We start from the raw sequence: 22,875 nt of genomic DNA on the forward strand, positions 1-22,875 counted from the left end.
GTAAATCAAAAAAATAAATAGGGCAGGCACAGTAGCTCACACCTGTAATGCCAGCACTTTGGGAGGCCAAAGTGGGAGGATCGCTTGACCTCAGGAGTTTAAGACCAGTCTGGGCAACATAGCAAGATGTCATCTCCATGAAAATTTTTAAAAATTAGGCCAGGTGCGGTGGCTCACACCTGTAATCTCAACAATTTGGGAGGCCAAGGCGGGCAGATCACCTGAGGTCAGGAGTTCAAGACTAGCCTGGCCAACATGGTGAAAACCCATCTCTACTAAAAATACAAAAATTAGCCAGGCATGGTGGTGGGTGCCTGTAATTCTAGCTACTTGGAAAGCTGAGGCAGGAAGATCGCTTGAACCCGGGAGGTAGAGGTTGCAGTGAGCTGAGATTGTGCCATTGCAACTCCGGCCTGGGCGACAAGAGTGAAACTCTGTTTTTTTTGTTTTGTTTTTTGTTTTTTTAATGTAATCCCAGCTACTCAGGAGGCAGAGGTGGGAGAATCACTTGAGCTCAGGAGTTTGAGGCTGTAGTGAGCTATGATTGCACCACTGCCCTCCAGTCTGGGAGACAGAGCGAGACACTGTCTACAAAAATAAAAATTAGGCTGGGCATGGCGGCTCACGCCTATAACCCTTAGGGAGACCAAGGTGGGCGGATCATGAGGTGAAGAGTTTGAAACCAATCTGACCAACATGGTGAAACCCCATCTCTACTAAAAATACAAAAATTAGCTGGGCATAGTGCACGTGATTGCAATCCCAGCTATTCGGGAGGCTGAGGCAGGAGAATTGCTTGAACCCAGGAAGCAGAGGTTGCAGTGAGCTGAGATTGCGCCACTGCATTCCAGCCTGGGTGACAGCCAGACTCTGTCTTAAAAAAAATTTTTTTTTAATTAAAAAATAAAGAAAATAAAAATGGATGGGCGTGGTGGCTGATGCCTGTAATCCCAGCACTTTAAGAGGCTGAGGCAGGTGGATCACGAGGTCAAGAGTTCAAGACCAGCCTGCCCAACATGGTGAAACTCCGTCTGTACTAAAAATACCAAAATTAGCTGGCTGTGGTGGTGTGCACCTGTAATCCCAGCTACTCAGGAGGCTGAGGCAGGAGAATTGCTTGAACCCGGAAGGCGGAGGTTGCAGTGAGCCAAGATCGTGCCATTGCACTCCAGCCTGGGTGACAGAGCAAGATTCCATCTCAAAAATATATAAATAAATAAAGAGATTAGCCTGGGCAACATAGCGTCTATAAAATAATAATTTCAAAAATTAGCTGGGCTGATTTCACACGCCCATAGTCCCAGCTACTCAGGAGGGGAGGCTGAGGCAGGAGGATCCCCATGAGCCTAGGAGTTCTAGGCAGCAGTGAACTATGATTTCAACACTGCACTCCAGCGTAGGTGACAGAGCTAGACTCTATCTCTAAAAAATAACTGGCTGCGCATGGTGGCTTATACCTGTAATCCCAGGACTTTGGGAGGCTGAGGCAGAAGGGTCATTTGAGCACAGGAGTTCAAGACCAGCCTGGGCAGACCCTGTCTCTGCAAAAAAAAAAAAAAAAAAAAAAATATCCGCATGTGGTGGCACATGCCTGTGTTCCAATCTGTTTGGGAGGTTGAGGTGGGAGGATCTCTTTGGCCCCAAAAGTTGAGGCTGCAGTGAGCTATGATTGCACCATTGCTCTTCAACCTGGGTGACAGAGCGAGACTGTCTCAAAACATAAATAAATAAGGCCAGGTGCAGTGGCTCACACTTGTAATCCCAGCCCTTTGAGAGGCTGAGGTGGGTGGATTGCCTGAACCCAGGAGTTGGAGACCAGCTTGGGCAATGTGGCAAAACCCCGTCTCTACAAAAAATACAAAAATTAGCCTGGCATGGTGGCACGCACCTGTAATCCTAGCTACTTGGAGGCTGAGGTGGGAGGACCACTTGAGCATGCAAGGTTGAGTCTGTAGTGAGTCGAGATTGCACCACTGCATTCCAGCCTGGGCCACAGAGCCAGACCTTGTCTCAATAAATAAATAAATAAATAAATAAATAAATAAATAAATAGATAAATAAATAAAATGGCCGGGCGCGGTGGGTCACGCCTGTAATCCCAGCACTTTGGGAGGCCGAGGCGGGCGGATCACGAGGTCAGGAGATCGAGACCATCCTGGCGAACACGGTGAAACCCCGTCTCTACTGAAAATACAAAAAAAATTAGCCGGGCGTGGTGACGAGCGCCTGTGATCCCAGCTTCTGGGGAGGCTGAGGCAGGAGAATGGCGTGAACCCAGGAGGCAGAGCTTGCGGTGAGCCGAGATCGCGCCACTGCACTCCAGCCTGGGCGGCAGAGTGAGACTCCGTCTCAAAAATAAATAAATAAATAAATAAATAAATAAATAAATAAAATGACATTATATGTAGCCTTCTAGCACTGTTTACTTGCTTTTTCACTCACTATTACACTTCCAGGATTTAGCCATATTGTTCCATGTGGCTGCAGTTCATATGTTTTCACTGGAAGGTAAAGAGCTACTGAGTGAATATACCAAATATAGCATACTTTGTCTATTCTCCTGTAGACACATTTATGAATTGCTTTTTTTTTTTTTTTTTTTTTTTACTACTATAAACATTGTTACTGGCCAGGCACGGTGGCTCACGCCTGTAATCCCAACACTTTGGGAGGCCGAGGCGGCTGGATCACGAGGTCAAGAGATCCAGACCATCCGGGCCAACATGGTGAAACCCCATCTCTACAAAAAAAAAAATGCAACAATGAGCTGGGCGTGTTGGTGCGGGCCTGTAGTCCCAGCTACTCGGGAGGCTGAAGCAGGAGAATCGCTTGAACTCAGGAGGCAGAGGTTGCAGTGAGCCAAGATCGTGCCACTGCACTCTAGCCTGGTGACAGAGTGAGACTCTGTCTCAAAAAAAAGCCTGTGGCTGTAAACATTATTGTATTTGTCTCTTATGTATGTACAAGAGTTTCTCTAAGGTATATACCTGGAAGTGAGACTGCTAGGTTGTGAGGTATAAGAAAAATCAGATTTGGCTGGGCACGGTGGCTCACGCCCCTAATCCCAGCACTTTGGAGGCTGAGGTGGGTGGATTACTTGCAGTCAGGAATTCAAGATTAGCCTGGCCAACATGATGAAACCCCATCTCTACTAAAAATACAAAAAAACTTAGCCAGGCATGGTGGCATATGCCTGTAATCCCAGCTACTCAGGAGGCTGAGGCAGGAGAATTGCTTGAACTTGGAGGCAGAGGTTGCAGCGAGCCGAGATTGCAACACTGCACTCCACCCTGGGTGACACAGCGAGACCCCGTCTAAAAAAAAAAAAAAGAAATCAGCTTTGAGAGAGAATGCCAAATTGTTTTCAATTTTCATCACATTTTTAAGGTTTTGTTTATTCATTTATTTTTGAGGTGGAGTCTTGCCCTGTCGCCTAGGCTGGAGTACAGTGGCACAATCTTAGTTCACCGAAGCCTCTGCCTCCTGGGTTCAAGCGATTCTCCTGCCTCAGCCTCCTGAGTAGCTGGGATTACAGGCGTGTGCCACCACGCCTGGCTACTTTTTGTAATTTTAGTAGAGATAGGGTTTCCCCATGTTGGCCAGGCTGGTCTCGAACTCCTGAACTCAGGTGATCTGCCTGCCTCGGCCTCCCAAAGTGTTCGGATTACAAGCGTGAGCCGCTGTGCCTGACCAGTTTTCATCTGTATTTGAATACTGATTGATCTACATTCTCTCCAACACTTGTATTTTTAGACTTCTTAATTTTTGCCAATCTAGTGGGTATACAATAGTATTTTCGTGTGGATTTTTTTGGCATTTCTCTAATTACTAGTGCAGTTGAGCATCTTTTTGTATGCTTATTAGCCTTTTTAATTTCCTCTTCTGGGAAGTGCCTGATCATTTGAGTTGCTTGTGTTTTTTTTTTTATTGATTTGTAGTTTTGTTTTGTTTTGTTTTTGTTTTTTTTGAGACAGAGTCTTGCTCTGTTGCCCAGGCTGGAGTGCAATGACACAGTCTCGGCTCACTGCAACCTCCATCTCCCAGGTTCAAGCGATTCTCCTGCCTCAGCCTCCTGAGTAGCTGGGATTACAGGCACCCACCTCACCATGCCTGGCTAATTTTTGTGTTTTTAGTAGAGATGGTTTTCACCACGCCTGGCTGTAGGGCTGGTCTCAACTGACCTCAGGTGATCTACTCCGCCTCGGCCTCCCAAAGTGGCTGGGATTACAGCACCACCATGCCTGGCTTGGAATTTGTAGTTTTTGTGTTTTTGTTTTTTTTTTTTTTTTGTTTTTTTGAGACAGTCTCGCTCTGTTGCCCAGGCTAGAGTGCAATGGCATGATGTCGGCTCACTGCAACCTCCGCCTCCTGGGTTCAGATAATTCTCCTGGCTCAGCCTCCTGAGTAGCTGGGACTGCAGGCATGCATCACCATGCCCGGCTAATTTTGTATTTTCAGTAGAGACGGGGTTTTGCCATGTTGGCCAGGCTGGTCTTGAGCTCTTGACATCAAGTGATCCGCCTGCCTCGGCCTCCCGAAGTGCTGGGATTACAGGTGTGAGCCACCGCACCTGGCCAGATTTGTAGTTTTTTATATATATATTCTGGCTACTATCTTTTGCCAGTTATATATATTGCAAATATCTGTTCCTTTTTGAAGGTATTTGTGATCCTCCTCTCACTTTTTTCTTGATGTATTTTAATTATCAGAAGTTCTTAATTTTCATATGGTATATTTATCAACCTCTTATTTTGTGATTATGCTTTTTGTATGTTGAATTTGTTTTATTTTATTATACATATATATATATTTGTTGTTGTTGTTGTTGTTGAGAAGAAGTCTCTGTTGCTCAGGCTGGAGTACAATGGCGCAATCTCAGCTCACTGCAACCTCCATCTGCCGGGTTCAAGCGATTCTCCTGTGTCAGCCTCCCGAGTAGCTGGCATTACAGTCGCAGGCCACCACGCCCGGCTAACTTTTTTGCATTTTTAGTAGAGACAGAGTTTTGCCATGTTGGCCAGGCTGGTCTGGAACTCCTGAACCTCAAGTGATCCACCTGCCTTGGGCTCCCAAAGTGCTAGGAATACAGACGTGAGCCACTGCACCCGACCTGTATCTTGAACTTAAAAATCATTCTCGGCCGAGCATGGTGGCTCACGCCTGTAATCCCAGCACTTTGGGAGGCAGAGGTGGGCGGATCACGAGGTCAGGAGATCGAGACCATCCTGGCTAACACAGTGAAACCCCGTCTCCACTAAACATACAAAAAATTAGCCGGGTGTGGTGGCAGGAGCCTGTAGTCCCAGTTACTTGGGAGGCTGAGACAGGAGAATGGCATGAACCCGGAAGGCGGAGCTTGCAGTGAGCTGAGATTGTGCCACTGCACTCCAGCCTGGGCTACTGAGTGCGACTCTGTCTCAAAAAAATTAAAATAAATAATAAAAATCATTCTCAGGTTGGCTGCAGTGGCTCATGCCTGTAATCCCAGCACTTTGGGAGGCCAAGGCATGTTACAAGCTGAAAGAATGAGGGGCTGCCTTTGCCCACAGAAGCAGGGCGCTCTTCTTTTTCCCCTGGACCCTTCTTTTAAAAGTTTCTTTTGTCTTAACTTTTCATTTCTATGTTCGTCCCTTCCTTCAGTCTTGTAATGTTGGTCTCAAGTAGTAACAGTAGTAACTGTTGTAATGACGGTCTCAAGTAGTATTTATGGCAGTCAGCCACAAAGGCAGGAGGATTGCGTGAGCTCAGGAATTTGAGATCAGCCTAAGCAAAATTGGGAGACTTCAACTCTACAAAAAATACAAAAAACAGCTGGAAGTGTTTTTTGTAGGAGAATCATCTGAACCCAGGAGGCAGAGGTTGCAGTGAGCCGGTGTGTGGTGGCACACACTGATAGTCCCAGCTACTCAGGAGGCTGAGGTGAGAGGAGCCTGAGGCTCAGGAGGAGCTACTCAGGAGGCCTGAGCCTGGCAGGTTGAGGCTGCAGTGAGCAGAGATCGTGCCTCCACACTTCAGCCTAGACGACAGAGTGAGACCCTGTCTCAAAAAACAAAAACAAACACCACCACCAAAATTACCCACAAGACTCTCTATCCTCCTCCTAGTCAGAACATTTTTGTGTTCATTTTTTTGTTTATGTTCGAAACAGGGTCTCTGTCACCCAGGCTGGAGTGCAGTGGGGCCATCTTGGCGCACTGCAATCTCTGCCTCCCAGGTTCAAGCTAATTTTTTGTATTTTCCGTAGAGACAGGGTTTCACTGTTGGCCAGGCTGGTCTTGAACTCCTGACCTCAAGTGATCTGCCCACCTCGTCCGCCCAGTGCTGGGATTACAGGCAGGAGCCACAGCGCCCCGCCTGTTCCTGGTTTTGTTTTTTGTTTTGTTTTGTTTTGTTTTGTTGAGACGGAATCTCGCTCTGTCACGCAGGCTGGAGTGCAGTGGCATGATCTTGGCTCACTGTAAGCTCCGCCTCCCAGGTTCAAGTGATTCTCCTGCCGCAGCCTCTCGAGTAGCTGGCATTACAGACACCTGCCACCACACCCAGCTAAATTTTTTTGTTTTTGTTTTTGTTTTTGTTTTTGTTTTGAGACGGAGTTTTGCTCTTGTTGCCTAGGCTGGAGTGCAATGGCGTGATCTCAGCTCACTGCAGCCTCCTCCTCCTGGGTTCAAGGGATTCTCCTTCCTTAGCCTCCTAAGTAGCTGGATTACAGGTGCGTGCCACCATGCCAGGCTAAGTTTTTGTATTTTTAGTAGAGACAGGGTTTCGCCATGTTGGCCAGGCTGGTCTCGAACTCCTGACCTCAGGTGATCTGCCCGCCTCGGCCTCCCAAAGTGCTGGGATTACATGTGTGAGCCACCGCACCCGACCATTTTTGCATTTTTAGTAGAGATGGGGGGTTTCACCATATTGGCTAGGCTGGTCTCCAACTCCTGACCTCATGATCAGGAGTGATCATGCACCACCATGCCTGGGTAATTTTACTTTTTAGTAGAGATGGAGTTTCAACATGCTGGTCAGGCTGGTCTCAAATCCTCATAGGTGATCCACCTGCCTCGGCCTCCTAGAGTGCTGGGATTACAAGCGTGAGCCACTGTGCCTGGCAATTTTCCTTTCATTCTCTCTTTTTCTTTTCTTTTTTTTCTTTTCTCTCTTTTTTTTTTTTTTTTTTTGAGACAGGGTCTTGCCGTATTGCCCAGGCTGAACTTGAATTGCTAGACTTGAGTGATCCTCCCACCTTAGCTCCTGATTAGATGGGACTAAAATTTCCCTTTCTATTACTGCCCTTTTCTGATTTTGTTATCAAAGTAATTCTGGCCCCATAGAATAAGTTGAGGAGTGCACTCTCTTCCTATTTTTTTTTTTTTTTTTTTTTTTTGAGACGGAGTCTTGCTCTGTCGCCCAGGCTGGAGTGCAGTGGCCGGATCTCAGCTCACTGCAAGCTCCGCCTCCCGGGTTCACGCCATTCTCCTGCCTCAGCCTCCCGAGTAGCTGGGACTACAGGCGCCCGCCACCTCACCCGGCTAGTTTTTTGTATTTTTTAGTAGAGACGGGGTTTCACCGTGTCAGCCAGGATGGTCTCGATCTCCTGACCTCGTGATCCGCCCGTCTCGGCCTCCCAAAGTGCTGGGATTACAGGCTTGAGCCACCGAGCCCGGCTCTCTTCCTATTTTCTGGAATAGTTTGTATAAAATTAATATGATCTGCACTTTGAAAGTTTGGTGCTATTTGCCTTATGTCTATTTTTTTTTTAAATAAAAAATGTTTCGGCGGGCCTTAGTGACTCATGCCTCTAATCCCAGCACTTCGGAAGGCAGAAGCAGGTGGGTCGTCTGTCAGGAGTTTGAGACCGGCCTGACCAACATATTGAAACCCTGTCTCTGCTAAAAATACAAAATTAGCCAGGTGTGGTGGTGCATGCCTGTAATCCCAGCTAGGGAGGCTGAGGCAGGAGACTCGCTTGAACTTGGGAGGCGGAGGTTGCAGTGAGCCAAGATAGTGCCATTTTACTCCAGCCTGGCCAACAAGAGTGAAACTCCATCTCAAAAGAAAAAAAAAAAAAATTTCTGGCCAGGCATGGTGGTTCACACCTATAATCCCAGCACTTTGGGAGGCCAAGGTGGGTGGATCACCTGAGGTCAGGCGTTCAAGACCAGCCTGACCAACACAGCGAAACCCCATCTCTACTAAAAATACAAAAATTAGCCGGGCAAGGTGGTGGGTACCTGTAATCCCAGCTACTTGGGGGCTGAGGCAGGAGAATCACTTGAACCTGGGAGGTGGAGGTTGCAGTGAGCCGAGATCATAACACTGCACTCCAGCCCGGGCAACAGAGTGACTCTCCATCTCCAAGGAAAAAAAAAAAAAAAAAAAGAAAGACAAACAATTTCCAGCTGGGCTTGGTGGCTCACGCCTGTAATCCCAGCACTTTGGGAGGCTGAGGCAGGTGGATCACAGGGTCAGGAGTTCGAGACCAGCCTGGCCAAAACCCCATCTCTACTAAAAATACAAAAAGTGAGCCGGGCATGGTGGTGGGCGCCTGTAGTCCCAGCTACTCGGGAGGCTGAGGCAGCAGAATCGCTGGAACCCGGGAGGCGGAGGTTGCAGTGAGCTGAGATCAGACCACTGCACCCCAGCCTGGGTGACAGAGCAAGACTCTGTCTCAAAAAATAACAAAAAGCACAAAACAAAAAATTTCCCCCTATTTTAAAATAGAGACAGGATCTTGCTATGTTGCCCATGCTGGTCTTCAACTCCTGAGTTCAAAAGAGCCACCTACCTCAGCCTCCCAAAGTGCTGGGATTACATGCGTTAGCCACTGTGCCTGACTTATGATGTCATTCTTGACTTTCTTTTCTTCTCATACCTCACATCTAATCAATTTGCAAATTCTGTTCACTTTACCTTTAAGTTAAATACAGAAACCAGGCCAGATACGGTGGCTCATGCCTGTAATCCAACACTTTGGGAGGCTGAGGCGGGTGGGTCACCTGAAGTCAAGTGTTTGAGACCAGCCTGGGCAACATGGTAAAACCCTGTCTCTACTAAAAATACAAAAATTCGCCGGATATGGTGGCGCACACCTGTAGTCTCAGCTACTTGGGAGGCTGAGGCAGGAGAATCACTTGAATCTGGGAAGCAGAGGTTGCAGTGAGCTGAGATGGCACCACTGCACTCCAGCTTGGGAGACAGAATGAGACTCCATCTCAAAAGTAAATAAATATAATAAGTATACATACATACAGAATCCAGCTACTTCTCTTTGCATCCACTGCTAATATCACGGTCTAAGTTATCACCGTCTCTTGCCTGCATCACTGCTGTGGGCTTCTAATTGGTCTAATTGGTTCTGCCCATGCAGCCATTTTAATATGCTAGACATGTGAGTCAGATGGTGTCACTCCTCTGCTCAAATCCTCCACTGGTGCCCATTTCACTTTAAGCAAGAGCCAAAGTCCCTACAGTTGCCCACAAGAGATGATCTGGACGCCCTGCTCTCTCTCTACCTTGCCTCCTCACCCCTTTCTCAATCAGGTCCAGCCACACAGGCCCCCTTGGTGCTCCTCAAACACATCCAGTATGTCTCCATCACGTGGCCTTTGCACTGCTAGTTTGCTCTGCTTGTGAAATTCTCATACAAATCCATCCAACTGGCTCCTTATCATCTTATCAAGGAGGCCCTCCTAAGGACCTTAAATAACAAATGTCTCCTGCATTCCCCATCCCCCTTACCTTGTTTTTGTTTTTCTTCATATTTATCACCTTGTAACTATTTATTTAAGACCCGAGTTCTACCACAAGAATACAAGTAGCAAGAGGGCAGGGATTTTGTCTACCTCTCCAGGAGCTAGAGCAATAATAGGTACCTTTTGACTCAATGATAAATATGTTGTTACATGTCTGACTCCTTGGATGTCAGTCAGCTTTTCCAGCTTTATTTCAGTGCATCTTTTCTATAATTAGCATGAAAAACAGCAGCTGACACACACCCTTGTATATAACTGCCACTTAGTAACGAATGAACTAATGTTATCTCTAGAACTCTGCTTATATTTACTTAGTTTCCATCATCTTCTTGGGACACCTTTATTTTTCTTCCCACTTTCCCCTCTTCTTTTCCCATTTCTGCTCGTTTTTCTTATCTTTCTCACATTTCCTCCTGCTCCTCCTTTTCTCTCTCTAATCCTACTTCTTTAGTCCATTTCCTCTCCTTTCTCTAAACTCTCTTTTATCTCCTTACTCAGTTCTCTCATGTCCTCCTCTCACTCCTCTTTCTCCTATAGAACCAAAGACATCAGAACCCAAATTGGCCTTACATCTAATCTCTCTTGGCTGCTATGGAAGAGGAGATACCACAAAACGGCGTGATTTGCTTTAAGGTCACAGCTAGTTTAAGGCCAAATCAGGACTAAATCTCAGGTTATCTCTTTCTTTGTCCTCTCTTCTCTCTCGCTCTTTCCTTTCTGCTTTTTTCCCGCTTCTCTTTCTTTTTTAAAATTTTATTTATTTATTTTTGAGACGGAGTCTCGCTCTGTTGCCCAGGCCGGAGTGCAGAGACAGGGTCTTGGCTCACTGCAACCTCTATCCCCTTCTCCTCCCACAGGGTTCAAGCAATTCTCCTGCCTTAGCCTCCTGAGTAGCTGGGATTATAGGGGTCTGCCACCACACTCCACTAATTTTTTATTTTTTTTTTTAGTAGAGATGAGGTTTCACCATGTTGGCCAGTCTGGTCTCGAACTCCTGGCCTCGAGTGATCCGCCCATCTTGGCCTCCCAAAATGCTGGGATTACAGTCCTGAGCCACCACACCTGGCTCTCTTCTCTTTCTCAATACAGTGTTAGAATCAGACAAACTTGAATTAAATCTCAGTTCCATCACAGACCGGTAACCTTCAACAAACTATTTAATTTCTGTGTTCCTAAGAAGTTCCTAACTCTGTGTTCCTCACAGGTGAATTGAGACACACTAATATGCACCTCATAGGGTTGCAAAAATCGAATAAAAATTTGAACAATCGGCCAGATGCGGTGGCTCGCGCCTGCAATCCCGGCACTTTGGGAGACGGAGGCAGGTGGATCATGAAATCAGGAGATCAGGACCATCCCAGCTAATATGGTGAAACCACATCTCTACTAAAAATACAAAAATTAGCTGGGCATGGTGGCACGTCCCTGTAATCCCAGCTACTCGGGAGGCTGAGGCAGGAGAATCGCTTGAACCCGAGAGGTGGAGGTTGCAGTGAGTCGAGATCGCACCACTGCACTCCAGCCTGGGCGATTGAGCGAGACTCTGTCTAAATAAATAAATAAATTAATTAATTAATTAATTTGAACAATCGAGGCTGCAGTGAGCTGTGATCACATCACTGCATGCCACCCTGGGCAACAGAGTGAAACCATGCCTCTAAAAAAAAAAAAAGTAAAAAATGAACAAATAAAGCACTTGGTGCAAAATAGAACAAATATGGGTTGTTTTCTCATTCTTTCATCTTACATGTTTTTCCCTTCTCTCTTTAAAAATAAGCTTGGACCCCATCTCTACTAAAAATACAAAAATTAACCGGGGATGGTGGCGCACGCCTATAATTCCAGCTACTCGTGAGGCCGAAGCAGGAGAATCATTTGAGCCCAAGAGGCAGAGGTTCAGTGGGCCAAGACTGTGCCATTGTACTCCAGCCTGGGTGGCAAGAGCGAAATCCTGGCTCAAAAAAAATAAAAAATAAAAAATAAAAGATAAGATAAGCTTCGGCGGGGAGGGGTGGATGCAAAAAAAAAAAATAAGTTTGGACTCATTAATTCCCTGGTTCCTTCAAAGTTTTAATATTTTATTATGCCTTTGATTCCTTCTCACTTTTGTTTCACCTTTTCCATTCATTTCTTCTTCTCCTCTTCCTCCTTTCCCTTTCCTTTCTGTGTTTCTGCTTATTTTCTATTACAAACCAAAATATGTGGACCATAAACTGCATCTGCAGTTCCTTTACCCCTAACAGACTACGAGTTCTATTTCTCTTTATCTTTCTCTTTTTCACTTTCTTGTCTTTCCATTACTTATAAGTTTCTTAATTTTCCTGAGTCTCAGTTTTTCCATCTGGAAAGTGGAGATAACAATTACTAGATTGTTGTATCAGATGAATTAAGTAATGCTCGTAGCTTAACACAAAGGCCAAGATGTCATTAACTTTACCCTCACTTGACCTTCTGCAAGCCTGCTGTGAAATATAAAACACTATATAAATGTTAGTTGTTTTTGTTTCTATTAAAGTATGTTGAAGTAGAAAGATGGTTTTGAGTTTGAAAAGCTCCAGATAAATCCTTGGATTTTTATGAGTCTCAATTTCCTTTTCTGTAAAATGAGAGTAACATAGGGGTTTTTCCGCCCCAAGAAACTAAGAGTCCATGTACTGAAAGCATCATTCTACAAGTATTAATACATATATAGTAATCATGGTAGAGGGTGTCCTGAAGTCACACTGGGAATATTTGTGAGGATTCAACGGAATAAAATTTTAAAAGATGTCTGACCAATAGTAAGCACTCAATACATGTTAGCAATTATTATCTTTTACTCTTCTCACTTCTTTTCTCCTGCTCTTCAAAAAAGTGAGTGGTTGAACGACCTAGGTGATCTCTGCTGCTAAACTTCTATTATTGATTATTGTTTACTTCCTCTCTGCCCCTTACTCCCCCATCCCGTTTGTTTCCCGCTTCTTCACTCATTCCATTACAGCTTTTCTCTTGCCTCAGGCACCCAGGGCAGTCCTGATCTCCAGCTCTCCAGCGGCTTAGAACAAACACAGAGTCGGCCGAGACCAGGGACCCGCCAAAGACATCTGTGTTTAGTGGCTAGCGCTCTTCCACTAATAAAGTTTTATTGAAATACAGTATTTAAAAAGGCGCCCGTCATTCTTCCCCCGGCGACCAATCGGAGAGTAGAATGCTTGCGTCCCTCACTGGAGCTTCAGCGGTTGGAACGCGGGGGCGGGGCATGTCCTGCCGAAATTTGCGCCCTTAGAGCGGAAGTACGGCCGGAAGCCCGCCATAGAGTTTAGTGGCCAGAGCGACTCTTCAGGGAGGTGGCAGGAAAGGCTTGGAACAGCTGCCGGAGGTGACGGAGCGGCGGCCCCGCCCGGTGCGCTGGAGGGCGAAGCTTCCAGGTAGCGGCCCGCAGAGCCTGACCCAGGGTACGACGAAGCAGTCGGCGGGAGCCCACGGTCGCTGGGCGGTGTCTTTAAGGGAGGGGGCGGAGCCACGTGTAAGCTTCATTGGGGTGAGGTCACGTGGTTGTGGGCGCGTGCGGGGCAGGAGTGGAGAACTGAGGGAGCGTCGTCGTTAGTGTGGATACAATGCGACACCCCTTTCTCCGTTGCATCCTGTCTTGGGGTTCAGTGGCGGTGCACATGATGGGGCTTGGGGTTAGGCTCAGGGGAGGGGGTGGGTGTGGCAGCCTTGTGAAGTGGCTGACTTTAGGATTCGTAGATCAGAATTCTAGACCGCTCCATGTCTGATTCCTCACCGCAGAACCGACTTAGTACCTATACAATCCAGTCCTTCAGCCTTGTGCTTCCCATCCTACCAGCCATCGGGGATCTCTAGCTTCACATTCTCTTTCCTTGCAGCTCTGGACATCCTGAGCCCAGGTGCCCCCAGCTCAGTGCAGTCATGAGTGCGGAAGTGAAGGTGACAGGGCAGAACCAGGAGCAATTTCTGCTCCTAGCCAAGTCGGCCAAGGGGGCAGCGCTGGCCACACTCATCCATCAGGTGCTGGAGGCCCCTGGTGTCTACGTGTTTGGAGAACTGCTGGACATGCCCAATGTTAGAGAGGTGGGTTGCTGGCTTGAATAGTCCACAGAGAAGCCTGGGCAAAGGTTTGAATTTGAGAATGGGTGGGCAGGGCTTAATTTGTGATCCCATACCATTCAGTTGAACAAGAAAACAGTGATGATTAAATGCCAACTTGCAAAAGTAACCAGTAAACAAGCAAACCAGCTTTCCTTTGGAGATAAAGGATCTGTAAAGTCCACTATTTTTCATTTTAAGCAAAAGAGCATGTTATTCAGAATAGGAAACCTGATTTCCAACCCGTCTCCACCAGTGTAATAGCTGTTAATTCTCATGTCACCTTGATCAGGTCACTTTTGTTTTAGGGCCTCAGCTCTCTTTTTTAAAAATGGAGACAATACTGCCCCCTCTGTTGTGGGAATAAAGTGAGATTATGGGAAAGTGTAAAGTCTGGTACAAGTGGGTAGTGAACATGTTAAATTAGCATGCCCTGTTCTTCCCTATGTGCAGCATATGCTAATCTGTTCAAGGTAGCTAAGGGAGAACGTGTCTTTTTCCCAAAGACACATGGCAAACGCTAGGAACACAGCAGAGAGAACCATTCACACAAAAGTGGCAGAGTTAATTTACAGAGGAGGCAGCCTGAGTCCTGACATGCTGACAGTGATATGTGGGTAAACTGAGCTAAGTTATGTGGGGCCTGTGGTTTAACCTTTTGGATCACTCTGTGATATGGTGAAAACTGGCTGACTTTTCCCTGCTTTCATCTGCAGTGGAACTAAAGAGTATCCATCAAGGTGATGAAAAAGAAGCACTTGGCCGGGTGCGGTGGCTCACGCCTGTAATCCCAGCACTTTGGAAGGCCAAGGCAGGTGGATCACCTGAGGTCAGGAGGTGAAACCAATATGGCAGAACCCTGTCTCTATTAAAAATACAAACAGGGCTGGGCGCAGTGGCTCACGCCTGTAATCCCAGCACTTTGGGAGGCTGAGGCAGGTGGATCACAAGGTCAGGAGATTGAGACCATCCTGATGGTCTAACACGGTGAAACCCCATCTCTACTAAAAATACAAAAAATTAGCTGAGGCCGGGCGCAGTGGCTCAAGCCTGTAATCCCAGCACTTTGGGAGGCCGAGAGGGGCGGATCATGAGGTCAGGAGATCGAGACCATCCTGGCTAACACGGTGACACTCCGTCTCTACTAAAAATAGAAAAAACTAGCCGGACGAGGTGGCGGGCGCCTGTAGTCCCAGCTACTCGGGAGGCTGAGGCAGGAGAATGGCGTAAAAAAACCCGGGAGGCGGAGCTTGCAGTGAGCTGAGATCCGGCCACTGCACTCCAGCCTGGGCCACAGAGCTAGACTACGTCTCAAAAAAAAAAAAAAGATTAGCTGAGCATGGTGGTCGGGCGCCTGTAGTTGTAGCTACTCCGGAGGCTAAGGCAGGAGAATGGCGTGAACCCGGGAGGCGGAGGTTGCAGTGAGTTGAGATGGCGCCACTGCACTCCAGAGCAAGACTCTGCCCCAAAAAAAAAAAAAACAAAAAACAGGGTCGGGCTTGGTGGCTCATGCCTGTTCCCAGCACTTTGGGAGGCTGAGGTGGGTGGATCATGAGGTCAGGAGTTCAAGACCAGCCTGGCCAAGGTAGTGAAACCCTGTCTCTACTAAAAATACAAAAATTAGCTGGGCGCGGTGGCAGGAGCCTGTAATCCCAGCTACTTGGGAGGCCGAGGCAGGAGGATCACTTGAACCCGGGAGGCAGAGGTTGCAGTCAGCCGAGGTTGCGCCACTGCACTCCAGCCTGGGCGACAGAGTGAGACTCTGTCTCAAAAAAAACAAAAAAACAAACAAAAAAAAGCTCATGTATCCCAGAAGTTAAAGTATAATTTAAAAAAAAAAAGGGTGGCAGAGGTTGCAGTGAGCCGAGATCGCACCACTGCACTCCAGCCTGGGTGACAGTGCGAGACACCGTCTCAGAAAAAGAAAAAGAAGCACTTATTGAGTGGCTGTTTACTGCCCTTTTTATGGTCTGGGAATACAAGAAAAGTATCAGAAGAGATAAGATGAATGGATATAAATCTGAATTATTTATTTATTTAGCGAGTATTTCTTCTGAGGCAATTACTGCATAGCTCTGTGGGATACCAGAGACTGGGTCTATAATCTTGTTGAAAGATATTCTTAGGTAGCAACCTTCTGCAAGGATTGATTAAGTGCCAGAATGAAGCTGAGCACAGTGGCTCATGCCTGTAGCCCCAGCACTTTGGGAGGCTGAGGCAGGTGGTAGATCACCTGAGGTCAGGAGTTCGAGACCAGCCTGGCCAACATGGCGAAACCCTGTGTCTACTAAAAATACATATATTAGCCCAGTGTGGTGGTGCATGCCTGTAATCCCACCTGCTTGGGAGGGTGAGGCAGGAGAATCACTTGAACTCAGGAGGCGGAGGTTTCAGTGAACCAAGATCACGCCACTGCATTCCAACCTGGGCGACAGAGCGAGACTCCGTCTCAAAAAAAAAAAAAAAAAAAAAAAATGCCAGAATGAGTGATCCATGATAGGAGAGGAAATCTGGGTGGACTGGACTGGGTGATGCAAGACAGTGTCCTGGTCAGGTGGGTCTGAAGCAGAGACCACAAATTTAGATGTCTTTCTAGGCTGTGCAGCTGTCAGAGATGAGTGAGGCTGAGGCAGGAATCTGTTGAATTGGGGAGTACTGCACACTGCCCAGACATATTCCAATTTAGAAATATCAAACACTCTGAGGGCCAGACAACACAATTTGCGGTGTCTGGTGCGTGTGTCTGTTCGACTGAAAACTGAATGTCTTCAACTCTGAATTTAGGGTAGGAATTGGATGGTGTATGGAGCAAGAGGGCATTGTGGATTGGGAGAATAGTGTAAGCAAAGGCCTGAAGGTGGAAATGCGCCCTTCCTGTGGGAAGCGTGATCAGAGAGGCAGAGAATTGCTTTTGATGAGCCAGGAGAGTTAACATTGGCTGGGAAAGATGGAACAAAAAGTGGAGTTCCACACAGGGTAAGGCTGGGAGGGTGGAGAGGAAGACTTGGGTCACCTCCTTTGTCTTCATTCTTGCAGCTGGCTGAGAGTGACTTTGCCTCCACCTTCCGGCTGCTCACAGTGTTTGCTTATGGGACATACGCTGACTACTTAGGTAACCAGAGGGTGTGGTGCTCTGGAGTAATGGAGATGGGAGAAGGGCAATTTCTGGAGGGACTCAGAAGAAATTCCCGGGATATCCCACTTAGATCCCCTGGGCACGTAGGGTCAGTGTCAAGACCTGAATTGGCATTGAACATGGGAGGGGAGGGAAGGAGGCTAGGGCTTCCAAGAAAACTGATATCAGGATTCCTTACACTTTGTCATTTTTCCCTAGCTGAAGCCCGGAATCTTCCTCCACTAACAGAGGCTCAGAAGAATAAGCTTCGACACCTCTCAGTTGTCACCCTGGCTGCTAAAGTAAAGGTGAGTGGCAGTCCCCCAGTCCTACGGTCTTGCGCATCCTTTTTTGTATGTCCCTGGGAGTCCACACTAGGACAGCCTTTGTCTGGACCATGGCTGCTTCCTGCCCTCCCCTTGTCCAAGGTCTGTATATAAACTCCATTAGCAACTGTTTAGGCTGATAGTATTCTTAGTTTTCTGTGTTGTTTTTATTTTTTAATCAATCTAAGTTCTAAATAAACATCTTTTGTGTATTTGGTCAAAATAGCAACTAGGATGTTGTTCAGGTGTTGTTCAACAATACCTTCTTCCCTACTGCAGGAAACCAGACTCTCTCTTGATGAAGTGCTAGGCTTCTCTTTGTTAGGATGAGAAATATATATCCCAGAAGTATCTGTATATTCCCATTCTTAATGGCTGTTTTTTGTCTAATATCACCACCCACCTCCCCAGCCTGCCCAGTCTGCAGCTCGCAATAGTTACTTGACTCTCAGTTGTCCTCGGGATTTAATTTAAACCAGGCTCTCTACTGAGAGACACCTCCAAAGGAATGCCTGTTGCAAGTAGGCAGAGTATAAATGATAAACAGTAACTCCAGACCTCTCCCACTTCCGCTTTCTCCCCTATGTCAAGCTGATCTTGACTGAGGACCGGGTGATACCCTGAACTGTGGCCAAAGGAGTGACACCTAGGCAGATGTCATTTTCTCCCTCTGTGGTGTGGCAGGGGTGAGGGTGTTAGGGGAGCATTTTGTATTTTATTTAAGATTGTGCTTCTAATGATGCTGTTTTTGAAGTGGGAATACTTTTGTTTATTTTGCTTTAGAACCAGCCTCTTAGAGGAAGTGATTTAGGAATGGGAGTGGAGGGCAGGTGGGCTGGGGCAGGGGGAAAAGGAGGGAAGATTTTTGGAAGCCCTTTTCTGTGCGGAACCTCACAAATCCTGACCTGATCTCCGCGGCCCCAGTGTATCCCATATGCAGTGTTGCTGGAGGCGCTTGCCCTGCGTAATGTGCGGCAGCTGGAAGACCTTGTGATTGAGGCTGTGTATGCTGACGTGCTTCGTGGCTCCCTGGACCAGCGCAACCAGCGGCTCGAGGTTGACTACAGCATCGGGCGGGACATCCAGCGCCAGGACCTCAATGCCATTGCCCGAACCCTGCAGGAATGGTGAGAACCGTATCCTGGCACTGTCCCCTTCCTTGTCACCCTGAGAAAGAGAAAGGTGCTTCAGGGTGAGAGAGGGCAAGAGCTGGGCTGGTCTGTAGAGGTGGAACCCAGGAGGATGAAGGGAAATGAATTTATCCCTCCAAAGGCTTCTGGGGAATGCAGGAGTGGGGAGACCTTGGGAGGCGGCAGAAGTCAGCGTCCTTGATACAGCAATTGGGGGAGGGAAAGGCAGTGGTACAACTGAGGGGATCCTAACCAGTAAGGTTGGTCGCCTATCTTAGGCTGGATTCTGTCGATTGGTCTATAACTACCATTGTCCACAGGCCATGGACGTTTTCCTCTTTTTTATTTTCTTTGTGTCCCCATCTAACTTCAGGGTTTCTGTATTCATTAAGTCACCTCTTTTGCTCTTTAGCATCTCCTACCCTATTTTGTTTTTAGTTCCTACTCCCATCTTGCACATTACTCCAGGCGCTTCCTTATCGCTCTCTGACCACACTGAGTGTCCATCCCACTGCTAGGAGTGTTATCACAGGTAGTTTCTAGGTGCCCTGGTGAGGGTTCCCAACTCAGACTCAAAATGCCCGAAGCTGTGTTCTGGCTCTGTTGCTCAGGTTGGAGTGCAGTGGCACCAGCTTGACTCACTGCAGCCTCCAACCTCCAGGGCTCAAGCCACCCTCCACCTCAGTCCCTCGAGTAGCATGGGACTACAGGCTCGTGCCACCACATCCGGCTAATTTTTGTATTTTTTGTAGAGACGGGTTTTTACCGTATCGCTCAGGCCGGTCTTGAACTCCTGAGCTTAAGCAATCTGCCTATCTTGGCCTCCCAAAATGCTGGGATTACGGCGGTGAGCCACTGCGCCCTGCCTCTAGGGTTCTTTTTGAGTCCGTTTTCTGCAAGTCTGTGATCGTAGCCCTTGTCTGCTGACACTTCTCTCCCCTGACTCCCGCAGGTGTGTGGGCTGTGAGGTTGTGCTGTCAGGCATTGAGGAGCAGGTGAGCCGTGCAAACCAGCACAAGGAGCAGCAACTGGGCCTAAAGCAGCAGATTGAGAGTGAGGTGAGCAGTCAAGGGAGCGGGCAGACCCAAGCTCCCCCAGCCTGGGCCACTTGTCCTTTGCAGAGAGGATTTGGACAGTGGCTATAGCAGACAACCAGATGAGCAGGGGCTGGAAGGTTCTGGAACCTTCCTTGCTATCCCCATTCCTTTCATCCTGGTAGGTTGCCAACCTTAAAAAAACCATTAAAGTTACGACGGCAGCAGCAGCCGCGGCCACATCTCAGGACCCTGAGCAACACCTGACTGAGCTGAGGGAACCAGCTCCTGGCACCAACCAGCGTCAGCCCAGCAAGAAAGCCTCAAAGGGCAAGGGGTGAGCCAGGGTAGCAGGAACTGCTCACTTCCAGGGTGCCCTGCTTTTACCCCAGGGACCTCTCTGTCCTCATTTCCTTCAGTTACTTGCATGGGAGTAGGGAGTGGGGGGAACCTCCAGAGGTTAGGGGATTCCCTGCATTCTCTTTCTCTCTCTTTCTCTCTCTTCTCCTTGCCAGGCTCCGAGGGAGTGCCAAGATTTGGTCCAAGTCGAATTGAAAGGACTGTCGTTTCCCTGGGGATATGGGGTCCCAGCTGCCTGCCTGCCTCTTAGGAGTCCTCAGAGAGCCTTCCTGTGCCCCTGGCCAGCTGATAATCCTAGGTTCATGACCCTTCACTTCCCCTAACCCCAAACATAGATCACACCTTCTCTAGGGAGGAGGCAAATGCAGGTTATGTTTTTGTTGGTACTTTTTGTTTTTTGTGACTTCATGTGTTCCATTACTCCCCGCTGCCATCCTGTCTCCCCTGTTTCCTTAAGAGCTCAGCATCTGTCCCTGTTCATTAAATGTCACTGAGTAGGTGGGTAGCCCTGATAAGGGTTGCTGTGTTTCAAGCATAACCCACAGGCGTCTTTTCTACCACCTCATCCCTGCATGCCTGATCCCCAATTCCTATAGCTTACCCCCCACCTATTGAGCAGCCTCTGAAGAGCCGTAGGGCCCCCACCTTTACTCACACCCTGAGAATTCTGGGAGCCAGTCTGCCATTCCAGGAGCCACTGGACATGTTCATCCTAGAATCCTGTCACACTACAGTCGTTTCTTTTCCTCTCTCTGGCCCTTGGGTCCTGGGATTGCTGCTGCTTCAACCCCAGAGCCTAAGAATGGCAGCCGTTTCTTAACATGTTGAGAGATGGGTCTTTCTTGGCCCTGGCCATTTTGGGAAGCTTGATGGCAATCCTGGAAGGGTTTAATCTCCTTTTGTGAGTTTGGTGGGGAAGGGAAGGGTATATAGATTGTATTAAAAAAAAAAAGGTATATATGCATATATCTATATATAACATGACACAGAAATAAATCTATGAGAAATCTATCTACAAACTACCCTGAACCAGGTATCTTCTGTGTTTGATATTTGTGGATGGGAAGAAGACTTATTCCCAGTTCACTCTAAAAGAAACAGTACTGGAAAATGAAGAGACCCAGATACTATTTGCTGAGTCTCTGGCTGAGGCCTAGATCTCAAGCTGTATGCCTTTGGACAGGTTGCTCAGCATCCATTCAGAAGTAATGGATATGGCTGGGCGCAGTGGCTCACACCTGTAATCCCAATATGTTGGGAGGCCAGGGTGGGCATGTCACTTGAGGTCAGGAGTGTGAGACCAGCCTGGCCAACATGGTGAAACCCCGTCTCCTAAAAATACAAAAAAAATTAGCTGGGTGTGGTGGTGCATACCCACAATCCCCTAAGGAGGCTGAGGCAGGAGAATCGCTTGAACCTGGGAGGTGAAGGTTGCAGTTGCAGTGAGCCAAGATCATGCACGCCAGCCTGAATGACAGAATGAGACTCCATCTCAAAAAAAAAAAAAAAAAAAAAAAAAAGGGATGGGTGTGGTGGCTCATGCCTGTAATCCTGGCACTTTGGGAGGCCAAGGCAGGTGGATCATGAGGTCAGGAGATTGAGACCATCCTGGCTAACATGGTGAAACCCTGTCTCTACTAAAAATACAAAAAAAGGCCGGGCGCGGTGGCTCAAGCCTGTAATCCCAGCACTTTGGGAGGCCGAGATGGGCGGATCACGAGGTCAGGAGATCGAGACCATCCTGGCTAACACGGTGAAACCCCGTCTCTACTAAAAAAATACGAAAAAACTAGCCAGGCGTGGTGGCGGGCGCCTGTAGTCCCAGCTACTCGGGAGGCTGAGGCAGGAGAATGGCATAAACCTGAGAGGCGGAGCTTGCAGTGAGCTGAGATCCGGCCCCTGCACTCCAGCCTGGGCAACAGAGTGAGACTCCGTCTCAAAAAAAAAAAAATACAAAAAAATTAGCCAGGTGAGGTAGTGAGCATTTGTAGTCCCAGGTACTGGGGAGGCTGAGGCAGGAGAATGGCGTGAACCTGGGAGGCGGAGCTTGCAGTGAGCCGAGATGGCACCACTGCACTCCAGCCTGGGCGACAGAGTGAGACTCCGTCTCAAAAGGAAAAAAAAAAAAAGGCTCTGGACATGCAAATGGTGGCCACTGTTTCTGCTCTCAGGGAACTTGAGTTCAGTCTATGTCCTCCCACCTCATAGAATTATAAGGGAAAGAGTTGATAATGAACTTGAATTTTCACATTGGAACCACACAGAACTGTCAGATCTGTGGCAAGAAGAAGCCATTGGACTCCTGCCCTCTGTCCACTAGAGTTCTCTAGGAAGTGTGCTAGAAGGATCGGAATCCTTGGCCTAGCTAGAGTGCTGCCATGGACTCCCTAGATTTGGAGAACTCTGGTGTGAGGGACAGCTGAGCCTTCGTTTGCATGTGAAGTGGTTGCCTTCTGAGGGTCCTGGGGTTGACAGCTGCTCCCCAGAGCTTGTGATGTTCTTTAGGTGGAGATTTAGGACAGACCACCCTTCGTTGGTCCTAAAGCTATCAGTCATGGAATTAGAAAGTGGGAGTGGGGGCTGGGCACAGTGGCTCATGCCTGTAATCCCAGCACTTTAGGAGGCCGAGGCGGGCAGATCACGAGGTCAAGAGATCAAGACCTTCCTGGCCAACATGGTAAAACCCATCTCTACTAAAAATACAAAAATTAGCCGGGCATGGTGGCGCTTACCTGTAATCCCAGTTACTCGGAAGGCTGAGGCAGGAGAATTGCTTGAACCCAGGAGGCAGAGGTTGCAGTGAGCCAAGATGGTGCCACTGCACTGCAGCCTGCTGACAGAGCGAGACTCCGTCTCAAAAAAAAAAGTGGGAGTGAGATTCTGTGTTTCTTTTGTGTGTGTGTGTGTGTGTGTGTGTGTGTGTGTGTGTGTATGTTTTCGAGACAGAGTTTCACTCTTGTTGCCCAGGCTGGAGTGCAATGGCACGATCTTGGCTCACTGCAACCTCCATCTCCTGGGTTCAAGTGATTCTCCTGCCTCAGCCTCCCAAGTAGCTGGGATTACAGGCATGCCCCACCA

At 47.8% G+C, this 22,875-nt stretch overlaps 1 protein-coding gene across 4 annotated transcripts; it reads left to right on the forward strand.

The window, feature by feature from the left end:
• The first annotated feature begins 12,238 nt into the window (after nucleotides 1-12,238).
• On the forward strand, nucleotides 12,239-20,826 carry COPS7A (COP9 signalosome subunit 7A). Of its 4 annotated transcripts, none has more exons than XM_009180076.3 (8): nucleotides 12,239-13,177; nucleotides 13,613-13,817; nucleotides 16,869-16,944; nucleotides 17,167-17,255; nucleotides 18,198-18,400; nucleotides 19,356-19,461; nucleotides 19,623-19,774; nucleotides 19,953-20,826. In XM_009180076.3, the coding sequence occupies exons 2-8, from the start codon at nucleotides 13,656-13,658 to the stop codon at nucleotides 19,990-19,992; spliced, it is 828 nt and encodes a 275-aa protein (XP_009178340.1). In that variant the 5' UTR covers nucleotides 12,239-13,177; nucleotides 13,613-13,655; the 3' UTR covers nucleotides 19,993-20,826. The 4 variants fall into 4 exon arrangements, with proteins under 4 accessions (XP_009178340.1, XP_003905921.1, XP_003905922.1 ...); XM_003905872.3 differs by having other exon boundaries at nucleotides 12,239-13,150; XM_003905873.3 differs by having other exon boundaries at nucleotides 13,024-13,248.
• The last annotated feature ends 2,049 nt before the right edge of the window (nucleotides 20,827-22,875 follow it).

Source organism: Papio anubis, chromosome 9 (genome assembly GCF_008728515.1).
Source record: "Papio anubis isolate 15944 chromosome 9, Panubis1.0, whole genome shotgun sequence".
Lineage (NCBI taxonomy): Eukaryota > Metazoa > Chordata > Mammalia > Primates > Cercopithecidae > Papio > Papio anubis.